General features: G+C 33.5%; 1 protein-coding gene across 1 annotated transcript; it reads right to left on the reverse strand.

Annotated features, from left to right (window-relative positions):
- Window positions 1-14769: 14769 nt before the first annotated feature.
- LOC122144008 (V-set domain-containing T-cell activation inhibitor 1-like) lies at window positions 14770-17749 on the reverse strand. Its single transcript, XM_042754609.1, has 4 exons — window positions 17646-17749; window positions 15632-15672; window positions 14999-15319; window positions 14770-14873 (listed from the first exon to the last, which is right to left on the reverse strand). Exons 1-4 carry the CDS (start codon window positions 17654-17656, stop codon window positions 14770-14772), a joined length of 477 nt encoding a protein of 158 aa, XP_042610543.1. The 5' UTR covers window positions 17657-17749.
- Window positions 17750-19270: the final 1521 nt, after the last annotated feature.

The following is a 19270-nucleotide window of genomic DNA, read 5'->3' on the forward strand; positions in this document are numbered from 1 at the left end:
CATTAATGCATAAAGGAAAGGAGTATGATGTAAGAGGGAACCAATGATGAAGCAAAATGACAAGGAACAAAAAATAAATTATAAATAAATTTTGCTCCTCCCATCTCAACAAAGTTCTGTGTTTCCTCCCGTGTTCCTCGTCAGCTGTTCAGTCTTTCAAACTTCTGGCAGAAGTTAACACCTCTTTAACACAGAGAAGATGAGAAAGAAAGAGACAGGTCTTTGAGGCTAATCTTTTTGGATTGTGGCAAAGGCAAAAAAAATGAATTACCTTAAAGTAAGTCACACCTCGCTGTTTTTATTTTATTTTCTTGGCAGGGAGCAGCAATTCATTTGGCATCTTCTGTGTTATGTTCTTGTGTATTAAATTCTTTATTTTTTTTCTCTTTTTTTCTCTTCCCTATTTTTAAATCTTTGTAGGTCACTACAAGAAACTTGAAAAAACAATTTGCTACCAAATGGAATCTTTAAATGGATTCCTGTGATCCTTTTTTGTTTTTTGTTTGTTTTTGTTTGTTTTTTCGAAACTGAGAGAGAAGAGAAGCTTGATGGTGGAAAACATACCAAAGGAGATGACTTGATTGGGAAATGCAAAGAAACGAAAAAAGAGAAGATTTTAATCAGCCCGCCCCTGCCATCCCTTATCTTCAGTACCCACAACAAAGTAAGATCATCCATCTTCCTAATGTAATGAATTCCGTGAGGCATCATTGTTCTGCTTTAGGAAGACACAATGGGACATAGGAAGACACAAGGGGAGTGGGGTGTGTGTGTGTGTGTGTGTGTGTACACTGGAGCCTCAATAATACAGCAGTAAACTAATCCTGAAACCAGCTCAGCAGCAGGTTTAAAAAAAAAAAATCCAGCAAGTCTAGGCACAATATCTGTGTGTGCAAGGGTCTATAACAAAGAGTCTGACAAAATTAACACAAATTGATTAGAAATAGAGTCAAAATACAAGTAAACCAATCTTTTAAATAACCCCAGCATGCAAATGCTTTGTTACCATCATACTGTATTGAACCTTGGTTTCAAAAAACCATGTCAAAATTCTGGTTTACTGCAAGATGATGATAATGTGGTAAATCCATAAACGAATGTCTAGTGGTTTTTTAAACTGACCTTGGGTTGGTTTTATAATGTAGGTTCAGTTTTGATTATACTAATGAATTTTTAAAACTTGTGAATTTTAACACTTATAATTACAAAAAGAAAAGAAAAAAAATAAATAAATAAATGCTCTTCAACTGTTCAGATTCAGTTTGATTTATGGTTTCAAAATCACTCATAACTAATCTACATGGAAATATTTGCTGCAATCTAAAGGTCTGAATAGTCTTAATATAAAGTCTTTGATTGATGACTGGATGGTTGTGGTTTGCTATTGGTAAATCTCATGTGAGTGACAGGTTGTCCTGCTCTTGCCTTTAATTATTTTTGGAAACATGCAGTCCTTAATTTTCCAGGGAAACAGGCACATTATTTTGTAGTCTAACAAAGTGAAGATAAGGAAATAAAACTAAGCTTTTTGAAGAACTGAAGTCCAGACAAGACAAATCGTCCCCTTGGAATTATAAGGTTCTATCTGCATTCCGAGTATTTTTGAGATACTGCGCTTCAAAGTTTTTGTGTTCCATTCGACTGTGTAGATAGAACCTTATTGTTTTTTAAATAAAAAGTCCCATAATGTACACAACACTAAAATCTATCACATAATGTAAATACGTTGACACAGAATAAGAATATGTGAATAACTCAATTTTGACAAAAAAAATGTCAGATAGAACCTAATAATTCCAAGGGGACGAAATGGATGTTTGGAGACAGTGACTGATGGCAGAGACTTGTTCAGTATTACTAATGGTGATACATGTGAAAAGCTTGTGATAGTCAGCTTCTGTCCCAGGTGTCTTGGATATACTGAAGTAAAACTGAGTACGATTAAAACATTTCTGATCTGTCACATGGTCACTGTTGACGTCATTTACGTCTGATGTCATCCGTAGCACGCATGCCGTACTGAGGTTGGAAGAGTTTACGATACTCTCCCATTGTTTGAAAAATAAGTATTTAATCTTAATTTCAGACATATTTATTTCAAAATATTTAAAACAAAACATATTAATATCATCAGGGAACCATGAGGATCAGGTATGTTTGATGAATTCTGAATGAAATGCTATTTTGAATAAACACGTGTCTTAACGAGTCATCGAGTTAGCATGCTTGTCTTTATCTGGCCTGTCCTTTTTTGTTTCAAATGCTTCATTCAAACTAGAATGAGGAGGGAAACCTTTTATGCATCATTAATACATTATTCATTTATCATAAATTAACAATCAAGAGGTTTATGTGCAGGCAAATAGCTACAATTATTATTTTTTTGTCTTTAGCAATTAGCAACAGCAATTTATCATCTTGAATCTAATCTATCATCTTGTAGGGTAAGATTGGTGAAGCCATATATATATATATATATATAATTTAGTTGTAAACTGGTTTATTGTCACAATTTAGTTAAAGATAGAGACATAAAATGGCAGAATCATGTGAGAGTGATGCATGAAATAACACTTACCATATTATTACATTGTATTATTTTCATATTATATTGTGAGATTATATATTTTTATGTTTATATTTTTTAATTGACAACCTTGTCAAAAAAGCAATAAACTGTATTCAGACTGAATGATTTAACTTAATCTGTCTATAGGCTACAATGTTTGAGATGTGGATCTAATGACTAGTGTCCATGATCTAACACTTTTTTTTTCCTGTAGTTTTAGCTTTGTCTGTGTGTTTGCAGTTCTGATTAACAAAGGTGAGCACAAAACACAAACAATATTTGACTGGTAAAATTCATGCAGCATGTATAAATGTCAGATTACGTGTTTACAACTACAGTTTGTGTGATTTCAGTGTGTCTGCAGTTCACAGTAAACAGTGCTGTTGGTGGTTCTGTTTGTCCTGCCGTGTTCTTCAGCTGAACATGATCTTAAACTTCAAGACACTGATGTGCACTGGAGACACAATGGCAGAATATGCATTTATGATATTATTAAAGGTAAAGATCGAATAGAAGAACAGGACACACGATACAAGAACAGAACCAAAACTTTCCCTGAAGAGTATGTGAGAGGAATTTCTCCATCAAACTCTCTGGTCTCACTCACGCTGATGCAGGAACATACATCTGCTACATCACACCCTCAGATGAACAGAAGACTGTAGAGCTGATCATCAATGGTGTGTGAAACTACTGTAGCTGTTTGTGCATGATGATTTTAATCAAAATTTGTATGCTTTAAAATCTAAATAGACTAAATTATTGATCCAATATTAGCTCACAAGTGATGTTACAGTCTTAAAGCTCCTGTATATAAATGATAGGGATCTGTTGTCTTCATCACAGTGCAGTAATATTGTTTTCTCTCATTCTTTTTGTTGTAGAACCAACAACAGAAAAAGGAAACCAAACCACTGATCAAGAAATCCAAGAAGAAATCAGACCAGACAGTGTCAAGAAATCATGGCTTTGGATCCTGGTTGTCACTCTATTAATCGTACTGTCTTTAATTTTCATTGTAATTATGTTTAGAAGAAAGATCTCCAGCTGCCTTATGTCAGGTGAACAAGGCATAGGTTCAGACACTCATGAGTTATAAATCAGTAACTGCTGATGATCGTGATAAAGCAGCTAAAGCAGGTGAATGACACAGATGTGCAGCGTTGCGCTCTGGCAGCATATGACCATGATTTGGTCATATCGTCCCCTTGGAATTATAAAGTTATATCTGCATTCCGAGTAGTTTTGATATATTGAGCTTCAAAGTTTTTGTGTTCCATTCGACTGTGTAGATAGAACCTTATAGTTTTTTTAAATAAAAAGTCCAATAATGTACACAACATAAAAAAAAAAAAATCTATCACATAATGTAAATACGTTGACACAGAATAAGAATATGTGAATATCTCAATTTTGACAAAAATGTGAGATAGAACTTTATAATTCCAAGGGGAAGATATATGATTTCGGACAACTTTGAGACAAGAAGGTCAGGCGATCAAAGTATGCAGCTGACAATGTCATAGTACCTTGAAGCCACAACAAATGAACCTTGAACCAAAAAGAGTTTTCAACAAAACGACAGTACCCATAGAAAAACACAACCTATATTGTTTGGCTTTCTAGAAATATGCTTCATTTGCATAAAATCACAATTGACAAGGTTCACTAATCAATGTTTATGTTGGTAATATTGCCAGTCTATGCTACGCTGATCTTCTTGCCTTTAAATAGCCTCCTGCTGAGTCAAAACAACAGGTACTTACCTGTTTATTATTATTATTACTATTATTATTATTTTTTTTTTATGTTTTGTCTTTAATTTATTATTTATAAATTTATTTGTTTTTAGGAGTGTTTGAGGTTTTGATGTCATTTGTATCATTCACACTGATTAAGGATCACCTGTAACCAGGGCTCTATACGTAGACCCTTTTCAAATATAAAAAAAAAAAAAAACATGCTCTGGTAAATCATAATTATGAGATAAAAAAAAAATTACTAGTAATTTATTGTCAAAACTGAGATAAAAAAAAAAACAGAAAGTAAGCTGTAAGCTGTAAAAACTGATAAAGTCTTATTACTGAAAAAAAAACTGAATTATGTAAAATTGAATACTGATTTTTTTGGTCAGTTTTGTTGTCAATCAACATACATATTTACCAAAACATAATGTTTCTCCGCAAGTGCTATGCTGCAAATTCTAATCAAAAGTTATATTTTGCAGCTTTACAGTTTCTGTACCACTTTTTAAAGTAAAATTCTTTACAATACCCAAGTAAACTGACCAATAAACTGAAAGTGAAAGTCATGACATTTGCCAAGTATGGTAACCCATACTCGGAATTGGTGCTCTGCATTTAACCCATCCAAGTGCACACACACAGCAGTGAACACACACCCGGAGCAGTAGGCAGCTATATCCAGCGCCCGGGGAGCAACTGGGGTTCAGTGCCTTGCTCAAGAACACTTCAGCCATGGGGTATTGAGGGTGGAAGAGAGCGCTGTTCATTCACTCCCTCCCACCTACAACTCCTGCCAGCACCGAGACTCGAACCTGCGACCTTCTGGTTACAAGTCCAAATCTCTAACCATTAGGCCACTTATGTAAAGTGCTTTATATTACCAGTGTAAATGAACATGTTGCCTTGCCTCTCCACTTTAGAAAGTTGCTTTTAGCTGATTTTTTTCCCATCTTTCTGCTGCAAAATACACTTGTACTGTTTATTCTTGCATTATTCACTTCATTCTTATTGTATAACAGACGAGATCTTGAAACATGGGAACGAGAACATTTTCAGCTGAACTTAAATAAAAATGATCCTGTCGATATACCGCTGCCTTTACAGTTCTGTACTGCAAGTGTTCGTGCTTTTTTAATTACACATTTTGTATTGGACCATATTTTTAGTGAACATGGTCATACTAAAAAGGTTGTATTTGGTTAAAATCGTCTTCAATATTCTCAGGTATTTACATAATATTGTGTTTCATTGTATACTGATGTAAACTGTGAGACCCAATAAAATGTTTAAATAAAACGTCATTTTTTTACTAAAACCATATATCACTTTTATTTTTTCATTTAGTGGGACAATTGTATGCAAAACCACGTTTTTTTTTTTTTTTTATAAATGTCTCAGCCAAACAATTCCATTGTGTTTACTTCTTGTTCTTATGACTGTCACATGGTTTCTGGTAAACCAAAAAAAAAAAAAAAAAAAAAAAAAACTGAAACAAACGATTGTTTATTCTCGACAATCATATTACAATGTGGATATTATTAAATGTAAAACTAATTGATAATGATTACAGATTTATTGATATTCTGAAAACAACAACATATACTGTGCAAAATATGCAAAATGCACTTTCAAAAGGTTTAATGGTTTATAATTAAAACTCAAAACAGAAATCTGTTATGTGTTGTATAGGCAGATCATAAAAAAAAACAAAAAAAAAAGCAACAACAAAACGATTTACAGTTTAAGTTAACAACTCTCTCTTACAGTGAACTGTAAGTCCATGTATAGTTTTAAATTTCATTTGAGGATGCTAGTATTGCCTCCCAGAGCTACTGTTACAGAGCTACTGGTCCTAAGGTTAAAGCTCTACTCTAGACAAAGTTGACAGACCCTGTTTGTCATTGGCTGTCAACTGCACAAACAAGCGGAACATATTTATGGTTTTGGTTAAGTGCTTCAGTTTAGTTTAACCACACTGTAGCTTCCTATTTTTGTATGCAGTGTGCATCATATAGGCCTATATGCACACACAAAACAACTTCATAAGACTTTTATTAGGTTTGTTAATAATTATTAATAATTTATTATTTATTATAAATCATGTATTATCAATGTAGTGTATTATAGTCATAAACATCAATAGAGTTGTTACTTAAAATGATGCTAAAATTGCATTTACTTGTTTTTAATTAAAATCCTGTTTACACATTTTTTTATATTTATATACTACATTTAAATTTGAAAATGACTATAACCCTAATTGTAAATTTAATGTAGATATAAGAATAGAAGGTATTAAAAGAGTCATATTTATATTGTTTAATAATGTTTAATAAAAATAATGTTTTTTTTTTTCATTCAGAAAATATTTACAAAGGCAAAATTATACAAATGAATAATACAAATAGTATATATATTATATTGTTATTATAATAAAAAGATATCAAGCCACCGGATGTTTAATTTAACTATCAGTGATGACTTACTTTTTTAAACAGATTGACTTATACAGGCATTCATTAAAGCAATTTAACAATATAAGCAGTTCACTCTATACAGTGATTTGGAATAAAAACTTTTTTTCTTTTCTTTTTTTCATAAACCCAGTTTGAAAACAGACTGGTTAATGTTTTGCTGTTTAAATCTGTCTACCAAATAGTTTGTGATTAGACATTTCAGATCATATTAACATAAATAAAGTAGAAAAAGTGTATTACTAATAGACGTGTTTTGGCAGCTTTAGTGCAGCATATGTGCTGTTGATTTGGCTCGACCGAATATTTCTACGGAGTTTGGAAAAATCCACCTCAGCGTACTGAAAGAGAAATGAGGACAACAAATGTAGCATTTTAGAAGCAGTTGTCTCTGAAGCAAAATAAATGTTACAGAAAATACTATGTTTAACATAATTTACCTGTAATTGCTGTGGATCCTGATGCTGCTCTGCAACTTGTGTTGGTTGTAGATCAGCGTTAAAATGTTGTGATCGATCTGTAGACCTTCTGTTGCCAAATACAAAAAACTTTTAATAGTCCTGTAGAAGGAACAGTGATTTAGTCAGTTTTCACTAAATATTGTATACTGCTTCCTTATAATGATGTATACATTTTTATATGTACAGATGTCTGAAAATAACTCACCGATCAGCACAATAATCAGAAGTCCGTTCATCAGAGCCGATATGATGATAATAAGTCTGAAAATAACTCACCGAAAAAAACAAAAATCAGAACACCATACACCATATCATAAAAAAAAACAACAACCATATATTGTGTTTGATTCTGATCAATAAACTCATAAACTGTATGATTGTGACACTCAGTTAGTTGAGCTGATTCTGTAATGACAGTTTCCACAGTCTGTTAAAGTACCAACTGTTAGTGTTTGTACAATGTAAATGTGATCATCAATATGATTTGATCAATGAAGAGTAAATTAACTCACGGTTGAAGTATATTCTGGTGCTGTTGCTGAGTTTTGGAGGTGTTTCTGTGTTCATACAGTAATAAACTCCTAATTCATCAGCAGTCACATTATTAATAACCAGACGATGTTTAAACTGCACTGAATATTTCTTTATGAATGTTTTATTAGGGTAAAAAGGTGGTGTTTGTGTTGATAATGATCGTAGAATGACTGTTGGATGATCTGGTGTTTTCAGTAAAATCCAATAAACATCATTTTCATCAAGATCACAGTTTATGATCACATTTGATCCCAGATCAGTAAATAGCTCTGCCACTCCATACTGACAACAGATTAATACATCTGAAAGATAAAAATTAAATAAACAATATGATTAAGAATATCTGCTTCAAAACATTGTGAACCTATAAATTAAATTAAAACAAAACAATTTATGACAAAGCACATGCAAATATATACATAACAAGTAATGAACTCACAGAGCTAAAGCTGAAGGATCTTCATGTTGTTGCAGTGAATAAAACAGCTAAAAAGAATGAAACCTTGTTCATAACACTGCAGCTCTGAAGCAAAGACAGAAAAAAACTTCTCCCCCATCAGAGGAAGTCATGTTTGCTCTGACCACACTGTACACACTTTTTCAACACCTAATGCCCAACACCAACTTTGTTAAGTCAAGAATGTTTTTATTGTGTATTTAAAGCCATTGTTTTTCAGTCATATTTAATCTCAATAACTAAAATTAGCATTTTTATCCCCTACCCTCACCCAATAAACAGCACCACGACAAGTGTCTGATTCAGGAGAAAATGACTCTAATCAACCAATTTTATTTTTATCATTTGTAGTCCCATTTACAAGCAATGATTGTTATGAATATAAAGAATTGGTAAATAAAAAACATGATTCACAGCAAATTTTGGCCTGATGTTGTGTCAAGCTGGTACTGATGGTCTCAGCAGCATCATGCATCCTGTCTGCTAAAGCTGGGTCGTGTGTGGGCAATGAAAGCATGAGGGCTGACTGTTCAGAGATATGTGTCTCAGATCAGTCCTGTGATCATGGGCCACATCTGAAAATTGATACATTTTCTTGTTAGAAAGACATATTTTAGCAAAATGTACTGAGAATAATTGTTAATTAATTGAAAGACATTTCTAAATGGTCTATTCTAAAGAGCATTTAATAACAATAACACATGCAGATGAATATTGAAAATGTTTCATTTTTTCTAGTTAATATATTATATTAGATTCTGTTCTTTAAAAAATGGTATAAAGACAATACATTTAAAGTTTAATACAAAATATTAAAATGTATACAAAAACACTGGACTAAATTATAAACGCAACACTTTTGTTTTTGCCCCCATTTCTCATGAGCTGAACTCAAAGATCTAAGACCTTTTCAATGTACACAAAAGGCCTATTTCTCTCAAATATTGTTCACAGATATGTCTAAATCTGTGTTAGTGAGCACTTCTCCTTTGTCAAGATAATCCATCCACCTTACAGGAGTGACATATCAAGATGCTGATTAGACTGCATGATTATTCCACAGGTGTGCCTTAGGCTGGCCACAATAAAAGACCACTCTAAAATGTACAGTTTTAACTCACAGCAAAAATGCCACAGATGTTGCAAGTTTTGAGTGAGTGTGCAATTGGCATGCTAACTGCAGGAATGTCCACCAGAGCTGTTGCTCGTGCATTGAATGTTCATTTCTGTACCATAAGCCATCTCCAAAGGCGTTTCAGAGGATTTTGGCAGTACATCCAACCAGCCTCACAACTGCAGACCATGTGTAACCACACCAGCCCAGGACCTCCACATCCAGCATCTTCACCTCCAAGATCGTCTGAGACCAGGTACCCGGACAGCTGCTGCAACAATCGGTTTGCATAACAAAATATTTTTGCACAAACTGTCAGAAACCGTCTCAGGGAAGCTCATCTGCATGCTCATCATTCTCATCGGGGTCTGGACCTGATTGCAGTTCGTCGTCGTAACCGACTTGAGTTGGCAAATGCTCACATTCGATGGTGTCTGGCGCTTTGGAGAGGTGCTCTCTTCACGGATGAATCCCGGTTTTCACTGTACAGGGCAGATGGCAGACAGCGTGTATGGCGTTGTGCAGCTGAGCGGTTTGCTGGAAGTCAACGTTGTGGATCGAGTGGCCCATGGTGGCGGTGGGGTTATGGTATGGGCAGGCGTATGTTATGGACAACGATCACTGGTGCATTTAATTGATGCCATTTTGTATGCACAGAGATACCGTGACGAGATCCTGAGGCCCATTGTTGTGCCATTCACCCACGACCATCACCTCATGTTGGAGCATGATAATGCACGGGCCCATGTCGCAAGGATCTGTACACAATTCCTGGAAGCTGAAAGCATCCCAGTTCTTGCATGGCCAGCATACTCACCGGACATGTCACCCATTGAGCATGTTTGGGATGCTCTGGATCGGCGTATATGACAGAATGTTCCAGTCCCTGCCAATATCCAGCAACTTTGCACAGCCATTGAAGAGGAGTGGACCAAGATTCCACAGGCCACAATCAACAACCTGATCAACTCTACGTGAAGGAGATGTGTTTGCACTGCGTGAGGCACCTTTTACAATTGCAACCTCTTAAGGGGAGCTAAATGATAAATTAATTAACAAATAATTTCAATGCAAATTAAAATACACAAGGGGGCAGGAACAGTTAGATAGATAGATAGATAGAGATAGATAGATAGATAGAATAGATAGATAGATAGATAGATAGATAGATAGATAGATAGATAGATAGATAGATAGATAGATAGATAGATAGGCCTTTTTACATTTGCAACCTCTTGAGGGCAGTGTAATGTTTAATGTTATGTTTAATTGTAATGTTTATGTTAAAGACCTAGGGGGCAGGCAAACACGGTGTTAAGGGTTCTAGCTGTACAGCAAGGAAGAAGTTTAGGCAGTGCATGTGCTGAAGACAGAGACTATCAAAGGAACAGTGGACAATTGTAATTTAAAGATTTTGGGTTCTGTGAAGTGAAATTATGGACATGTGCTTGTAGTCAGTAACAGTGGACAATTGTAATTTAAAGATTTTGTTCTCTGAAAAGAAAAAATATACACATGCTCTTATACACAATACCTATTATTACTACTAACACAACAACCAACACAAATAAAAAAAATAAAAAAACAAAATCAAGTAATGGCATCAGGTTACACACCAGCCAACTGAATTAATATATGTAGAATAAGCCTCAAAATATAATAGCCTACAAAAACTTTCTGCTTTTCACACACAATATATGAAACTGAAGACAAATATTATAACAATAAAAAAGAATAGGTTTATAAAGTGTGTAAAGTAAAATATTTGTGTGCAGAAGGGTTCAATTTAATGAAAGCAAACAAGCACATATGAAATACAAAGACCTATTTGCCAATATGCCTATAAACTTTTATAAAATACAGGTTATATGTTTGAATGTAATTTTATATTCATTCACAAATGCGTATATTAGGGTGGCACCCGGGGAGCAGTTGGGGGCATCTCAGTCATGGGCTTTGAGGGTGGAAAAGATCCTAAAGTACCTGTAGATAAAAATATAAATTCTTTGAGGATACCCTAAATGACAATTTATCTGGATGGTGTTTTGCATACATAAGCCTACATAGTTCAAGTGGAGAAACAAATAAGGGGGTGAGAGGTCAACATTTCCAATAAAAAAAAAAACAATAACAATAACACACAAAATAAGCATAACAAGAAGCATAACTGGAAGTTCTGCATTCTTGTCGAGCTTTGACAGTGCATTAAAGACTCAATGACAGTTGGAACATGTGAGGGCGAAAAACAAAACAAAAAGATTGTGCCTCCCCTCTTACTCGCTCATCCAGTTTTCATACTCTCTGTCTCTTTACAATTGTTCAGTCTATCAGGATGAAAACAAGAGAGAAGAACCATGAGACAGAGAAAAAATTGTCATTTGCTTCTCTTAAAAAGAATTATTCAGGTAATTTCTTATTGTAGAAAAATGTCAACTTTATTCTATTCTATTCTATGTTAATGCTGTTATTCTCTTCTGTTAATAAAACTAAAAAAAAAAAAAAAAAAAAAATAAATTTGAAAGGCAAATTGTGTATTTCCTATAGTTGCTGTATTTGCCTGTTGTTTTAACTCTCTGTCTGTCTCTTTCTGTTTCTCTGCAGCTCATGAATGAAGGCGTCTCTGGAAGATCTGTGATCTTGTCCTGCTCTTACAGTAACAAATGTTTCTCTTGACCAGCAGACATTTTTCCAGAGGATTAAAGGTCGCTGAAAGGAAGTTTCACTTTAAATGCTTCTCTTTTATAATGTACATAATCAAGAATTACATTCATTTGCTTCTCTTTTGATCAAAATAAGATTGAGTAACATTCAATACTGAGTTAAATGCATTAAATGCTTCTCTTTTATAATGTACATAATCAAGAATTACATTTTTACAATTCAAAGAATCAAGAATTATATTACATATATAAGCCTGATAGAAAATTGCAATCTTCTTCTTAAAATTTCTGATTTGCTTTGATAAAAATAAAATTTTCTTCTGAAATCAAATCTGTGTAATTAAAAAAATTAACACTAATATTATAAGAAATGAGCCCAACAAAATCAGCATCTTGAGTTTCTGAGTCCAACAAAAACAGCATCTTGTACATTTTTAAAACACTACAAACTAAGGCTTAAACTCTGCAATTGTTCTTAAGACATACTGGGGTTGGGAGCAACATAATGATTCACAATACTTGCAAAAACAAACAAAAACAAACCAACAAAAAAAAAAAACTTAATGAAATTAATAGAGAATAACATGAATTACATTTATTTATTTGGTAACACTTAACAATTAGGCTTAGTTTAATTAACTTTACTAAACATCAGGTGGGCACCATCAGGGCCGCTGCTGGCCAAATGGGTTCCCTAAGCAGAATAGTAATGTTGGCAGTTTGCGTAGGGCACCAACTCCCAGGGGGGGCATCATCAGGGCAGAACTTTAATAAAACATTAAAGTAAATAAATAAAGTGTAATTAAATTGTATTATTAATAAATTACCAATAGGGGTTAAAATAGAACTTTAATAAAACATTAAAGTAAATAAATAAAGTGTAATTAAATTGTATTATTAATAAATTACCATTGTAGCTCTAGACAGTTACCTATGGTTATGATTTTATTAATACTGTTGCCTGATTGATTTTATAGTCTCAAGCATTCAGAAATCACACAATATAAAATTAAGCAGTTTTACTATTAAAAAACCATTATTAATTTTTAAAATTTTAGAAATACACATCATTTATTTTTTTTTAGCATTTGAGAATGACTTGTCATAAAACAACTGTAATGTGTTCATTTAGGTGTCAACTACAATGCACAACTAATACATTTTTTATATTTATTAAAATAAATTGTAAATCATTTGTTAAAGGTAAAAACGAAGCCTGTGCATCACTTTCAGGCACATTCATAATCATGTGAAACATTTTTGGCTGATGACGTTAATAGAGTGTTTTAATGTCAGAAAAAATCACACAACAACCAACCCAACTAACAATCTCCCCTAACAAAAATTATCCATTACAAAAATTAAACAAGAATAACAACAAAAAAAAAAAAAAAAAAATCATGGTTCTTGTAGCCATGGTAACTGCAAACCATGGTTTTGTTTCTTCAATTAATAAAAGTATTAAGATCTTCTTTTTTTTGGTTATAAAAGCAGAGCCATCAATAGCCTTTAAAATGACTTAAAATGCATTAAACAAAAACAAAGAGGCAATAATGATTGGTTAATATCACTGTTAAAATACATAATGTAGGCTAATACAAAATAAACAATTTATGTTCATAACATGTTATTACAAATACCTGCAAAAGGAACCAAAGTGTAATTGATCAAATCCTTGTTTAGGCTACTGGCCAAACATTTAATTCAAATATTCACTTAGTCTTTTATTTTTGGCCTTTTTGCTATTGATGACACAGCCTCTATAATTTCTTCAACAAAAAACATGTGGACATCACAACCCTTACAAAAATAAACCATGGTTTTGTTATAGTAAAATTTAATTTTCTTTTCCATGATTTCTGAATGCTTGAGACTATAAAATCAATTAGACAACTGTAATAAAAAATTAAAATCCATAAACAATAAATATTTTTATTCACTTTTTTATTTAATTAAAGTTCTGTTTTTACCCATATAGTAGTTATTTATTTATTTATTTATTTATTTATTTTTTTCTTTTTTTTTTTTTTTTTTTTGCAGTATTTTGAGAGAGGGGGGCACAACAATCCAATCCTGCTTCCAGAATATTAGACTGAAGAAGAGCATGACATTCAAAAAAACATCATTGAATTATCTTGTGATTATATCGTAACTTTTAGATCCCAGAATATTAGACTGAAGAAGAGCAGGTGAAGCAAATAAATATCATCTACTGATTTTGTGAAGACGCTGACTGTGTTCTCTCACGGTTTATAGCTGATCTCGATCTCAACCCTGAGCATCTTGTCATATGTACACTGTAGAAACACACAAACTCATCTCATGTGATATCAGGAATGAATGAATCAGTTGTGGTAAATGATATATCACCACAACATGAAGAAAGAACACTTGTGGTACAGAATTAAGGCAGTAACATATTCAAAGGCCTTTAACATGAAACACCTTTAACAAAACATCTTTCTGTTTTGGTGTTTCAAGATCTCATTCAGTTATAAAACAGCAGGAACAATGCAGCACAAACAACAAGAACATAACAGCTCAAAACAGAGAGAACTAATGAAAGTTGTAACACTTTAGCTAAAAGCTAATAGTTAAAAAGTAAAAGAAAGTTGAAATTCTAGACCTGTTTATGTAATTTGTGTCACTGTTCTTATTAAGTTGTGACAGAAGAGAATGAGGCACAAGAGAAACAAAAAAAACCCAGAGCAATGGTTTCCTGTCTGCTTCAGTATCTTCTCCTTTATTTTCTTGATCAGTGATCTACTACAATGTAAACCCAGAGCAATGGTTTCCTGTCTGCTTCAGTATCTTCTCCTTTATTTTCTTGATCAGTGATTTTGTTTCCTGCACTTGATTCTGCAAGAAAACAGTAAAGAAAAAACAACATCACAAACAACAGCTCAGTCTATAATGGATATAGAGCAGAAGTGAATTTTTGAAAATGAAAACCTTCATATATTCATAATCCAGTTTTTACACACCATTGATGATCACCTGTACAGTGTGAAGATCAGATGAGGGTGTGATGATGCAGCTGTATGTTCCTGCATCAGTGTGTTGAAGATTGTTGAGTTTGATGGAGACGTTTCCTTTCAGATACTCATCAGGGAAAGTTTCAACTCTGTTCTTGTACCGTTGGTCCTGTAACTCTAGTGAATAATGAGCCTTGACTATATCATACACAATCTTGCTGCCATTGTGTCTCCAGTGCACATTAATGTCTTGAGGTTTAAGATCAGGTTCAGTTGATGAACACGGCAGGAGAACAGAGCCGCCAATATCACCTGTGACCTGCAGAGAGACTGAAATCACACAATCTGTAAACACACAGTCTGACATTTATACATGTGGTATATTCCTTGGTTTGTTTGTTTTAATGCCATGACAGATTCTTTGGCTATTTTCAGGGTGAAAAACATACTTTGGTTATTAAAATGTATAATACAAACTAAAAGTTATCCTAAAAATTCCTAAACTAAATTTGTATTAAATTCATTAAAAAAAACTTTTCAAGAGAATCAACAGAATAAAAACTAGGAGGTTTCTAGAGGTTGAAATATTACAATCCAGTAAAAGTTTGACATGAATCTTAAATGTGTTGTTCAGATGCTCACCTTTGTTTATCAGCAGTGTAAAGACACAAATGAGGTAGATACTGCAGAAACAGAACAAATCATTTCTTTTAATTTCCTGTAGCTCAGCCACATAACACTAGCAACAGGCTCGTTTGAGATGATCACATGATCACCACGAGGTTGTGGCAGCTTTTACAGGGAGCTGCTGTTTACTAACTGCAAAAACTAAAAGCATGACGGGAAATGCTGATGATACAACTTAACACATCGGCTTAAAATGAGAATGAGGTTTGGTTTCTTAAAACATGTTTGTCTTTCACGGTGCGTGCATATTACGCAAGTTGATATTCAGGTAATTTTTTTCCCCAAGCACATATCACCAATTCCAAACCACATCAATCTTATTAACTACAATTAATTTTGTATTTAATCATTTAAAAGTGATATAAAATTATCCACAAAGGCTGGAAGTAGAAAAACTCCTTATATTCAGGTGTTCAGAATTATTAGGTTTTTGTTTACAGATAAAATAAGCCAAAAAATTCAACTCAGGCTGAAAAGTCAAAAATTATTAAATTCCCATGAGAAATATTCAAAACTAATGCAATATTAGAATTTGCTAAGTTAAGGCATGACCATTGGACACATGTTAACCAGAAAAAGAACCAATAATTAACCAAAAGAACAATGTGTAAGACTGTCAGAGACTTAAGGCCGGTTCACACCAAGGACGATAACTATAAAGATAACGATCAGTAGGTTAGGTAAAGAATCCTATAAAATAACCCTCACTTAATAAGATAGAAAGATTTTGAGAGTTTATCTTTATAGAAAGATCAAGATATACTATTCACTGCTCAAAACTTTACAGAAACAACCTTTGTACACAGAAGCATTGTAGGCTACTCTCACAGGAAACAGTCCTTGTCCTCTGTAAAACATTGTAGGCTACTCTCACAGGAAACAGTCCTTGTCCTCTGTAAAATACGCTGCACACATCTGAGTATTTGGGTTGAACTGTTCTGGAACAGTGTTGTAAATACAACTTAACCACTGATTTCTAGTTGTGTCCTCTTTTTGAAGGCCAAACAAAGTAGCTTCGCTTTCACAACGAAACAAAGCGAACAGCGAGAATAAAAGGTACGCCTTCTTTCTCTGCCTGAACATTTGGGAGGCGTTAGGCAAATCTTCCCACATAGTGACGTAGATAAATAAAAAAAATACAATTTTAAATCCCAAAATAAAAATAAAAAAATTTAATTTAAAACATATGTAATTAAATTAAAACAATTTAATTTTACAGCCCTAATTAAAAGACTTATTTTAAAACGTATAACATGCCAGAAACCTATTAATCACCGCAATAATTATTCAATCCTAGACTTTTCAGTATTTGCTTATTTAAAATCCAAATGATGACCATTTTTTCAGGCAGTGTATATTTCCTATAATTAGTGTATTAACTGGGATTTTTCATAGTCATTGTTCAAATAACTTGTCAATACGCATCAAACAAATTAGCAAATATTTCACTTAACAATATATTACATGTTGAACCATCCTTATGCACCCGTTAAACTCATCCCTAAATATGTTATAATTTAGTGGTAAATGTTCTCAAACGGGGATCTGAACCCATCTTATCCTACTGGTAACACCTTGAGAACTTTGAACGCACTGTAAGATTTAATTACTATCAAACAAACAAACAAACATGCACTGGGACACAAAATACAGTAATACAAAATGCATATGTAAACTGTTAATAACTAAATCAAAATAATAATTAACCATTTTCCCACAGATACACATGCAAATAGTTAGTTAATTAAATGGTGTGTAATGTAGGCCTCTTGATGACGTACAAATGCTTTGTTTGTTAATTTTAGTTTCAATAAAAAATTTACGGGGGAAAACAAAACAAACAAGGCCAGACGCAAATGCGAGCGCACAAACTATATTAAGTCTCTTTACACAGATCGCGGTAGGTTCAGATATGTGGGAGTATTACGTGTTTGGGGTAAACAGATGTCGTTAAAAGTCATAAACATACCTGATGATCATGGTTAATCAATAACATATATCGTACGCAACCGAAAGTAGGCTTTTGTCTCCTTTATCCGGGGTTTCAATGCAGCGGAAGTAGTCATCGATGGATAAACAGTACGGCAAAGTTCTGATGAATGAGCTTTCATTTTGCATGATTTATTTATTTATTGCTATATACATGTTATTATTATTGTTACTATTATTTTGCTCACGATTGCATTTCCACGACTTTCCAAAACAATTAAAAATATTGAAAAATGGATTACAGCGATCAGGAGAAAGATGATGTCAAATTTACGTCACTTCCTCAAGCTCTGTACCTGGAGGTCAGAGTCCTGTTTAGATGTTTTTTTGGTTACGGTTCCTCTGAACCCCTGCTGGTAGATGCTGGAACTACAATAAAAAAAAAAAAATTGTGTTTTCTAACAAAATAGAAGAAGTCTTTTAGAGCGCATTGTTAGAAACAACCTGGCAGTAGTGTTAAGTATTTAAAGAAAGAAAAGAAAAAGAAGAAAAATGTTCATACAGTGTTAATAACTGTGGAAACGTCATCACAATCTGATTTCTTCTTCTTCTTTTAATTAAGACTATAACTGTGTCCTAAATGACGCAACATATGCACTTATACATTATATACTTATGCACTGTGTACTCAACCATGTAGTGTGTGAATTTTATAAGGTTATTTTTGTCATTCATAATTGGAGTCTGATAGTCCCTCCCCCTTCGCTACATCATTAAAGCTGTGACAGTTGAGTGCATGAAGTGTCCAACATTCCACACTTCAATTTTTGGTTATTTAAGTTTATCAGCCGGGTATTTAAAGTGCAGTTTATCCATTTTGGAATTGTCAGTGAACGCACTTCTCGCATTATTTCTACTACAAAACATCATAGAATAGTGCATAAGTACGTGATTTGGGACGCACCTTATGACATTATCCAGTTTATTTGTATAACTTTTCAAACTTTTTAAAACAAAAAAGTGGGGTTACACACAGGTGCTAATTCTCCATCCTTTTTAAATGCCGATATCGTGATTATGTCAAACATTTACAAGTTTTTCAGTTTGTGTTAGTGTGGCCTACATAAATATTCTTTTTATGCATGTGGAACTGAATATTTTACGGTATGTTCATGTCACGCTTGAGTTACTTAAATTAACAAACAAACAACCAAAAAAAAAATCGTCATGTCACTGGAGAACTTCAAATTACAACTTCACCCACAACTTGGGCTGTTTTTCCTCAGTTCCTTTATACACATTGCATCTTTCTGGGAAAGTGTTCAGTGGAGAGTCACACTCATCTTCATCCCAGCCAACATTTCATGATGGGGCCAGTTTGGACACGATATGGACTTGAGATATGGGCCCTACATGGTTTTGTCCGTGGTTTTCATGTCGGCCCTGTCTGAATTAACTTCAGTCTTGTCCCCAGTGTCATTCTACTTTTGCCCACTTGTTTTTCATCTAGGGTGAGAGACTGCAGTCCTAAAAAATGGTTTCATCCCTCGTTCTTGCTCTTTTTCATCTAAATATTTTAATTTCGGACAATAAATCATAGCCAAATATCGGCTCCACCCATCCCATCTCTGGGGTTCTAGATCTTTCCAGCCTTGAAATGTCTGG

Source organism: Cyprinus carpio, unplaced genomic scaffold, assembly GCF_018340385.1.
Source record: "Cyprinus carpio isolate SPL01 unplaced genomic scaffold, ASM1834038v1 S000006557, whole genome shotgun sequence".
In the NCBI taxonomy this organism is placed as follows: domain Eukaryota; kingdom Metazoa; phylum Chordata; class Actinopteri; order Cypriniformes; family Cyprinidae; genus Cyprinus; species Cyprinus carpio.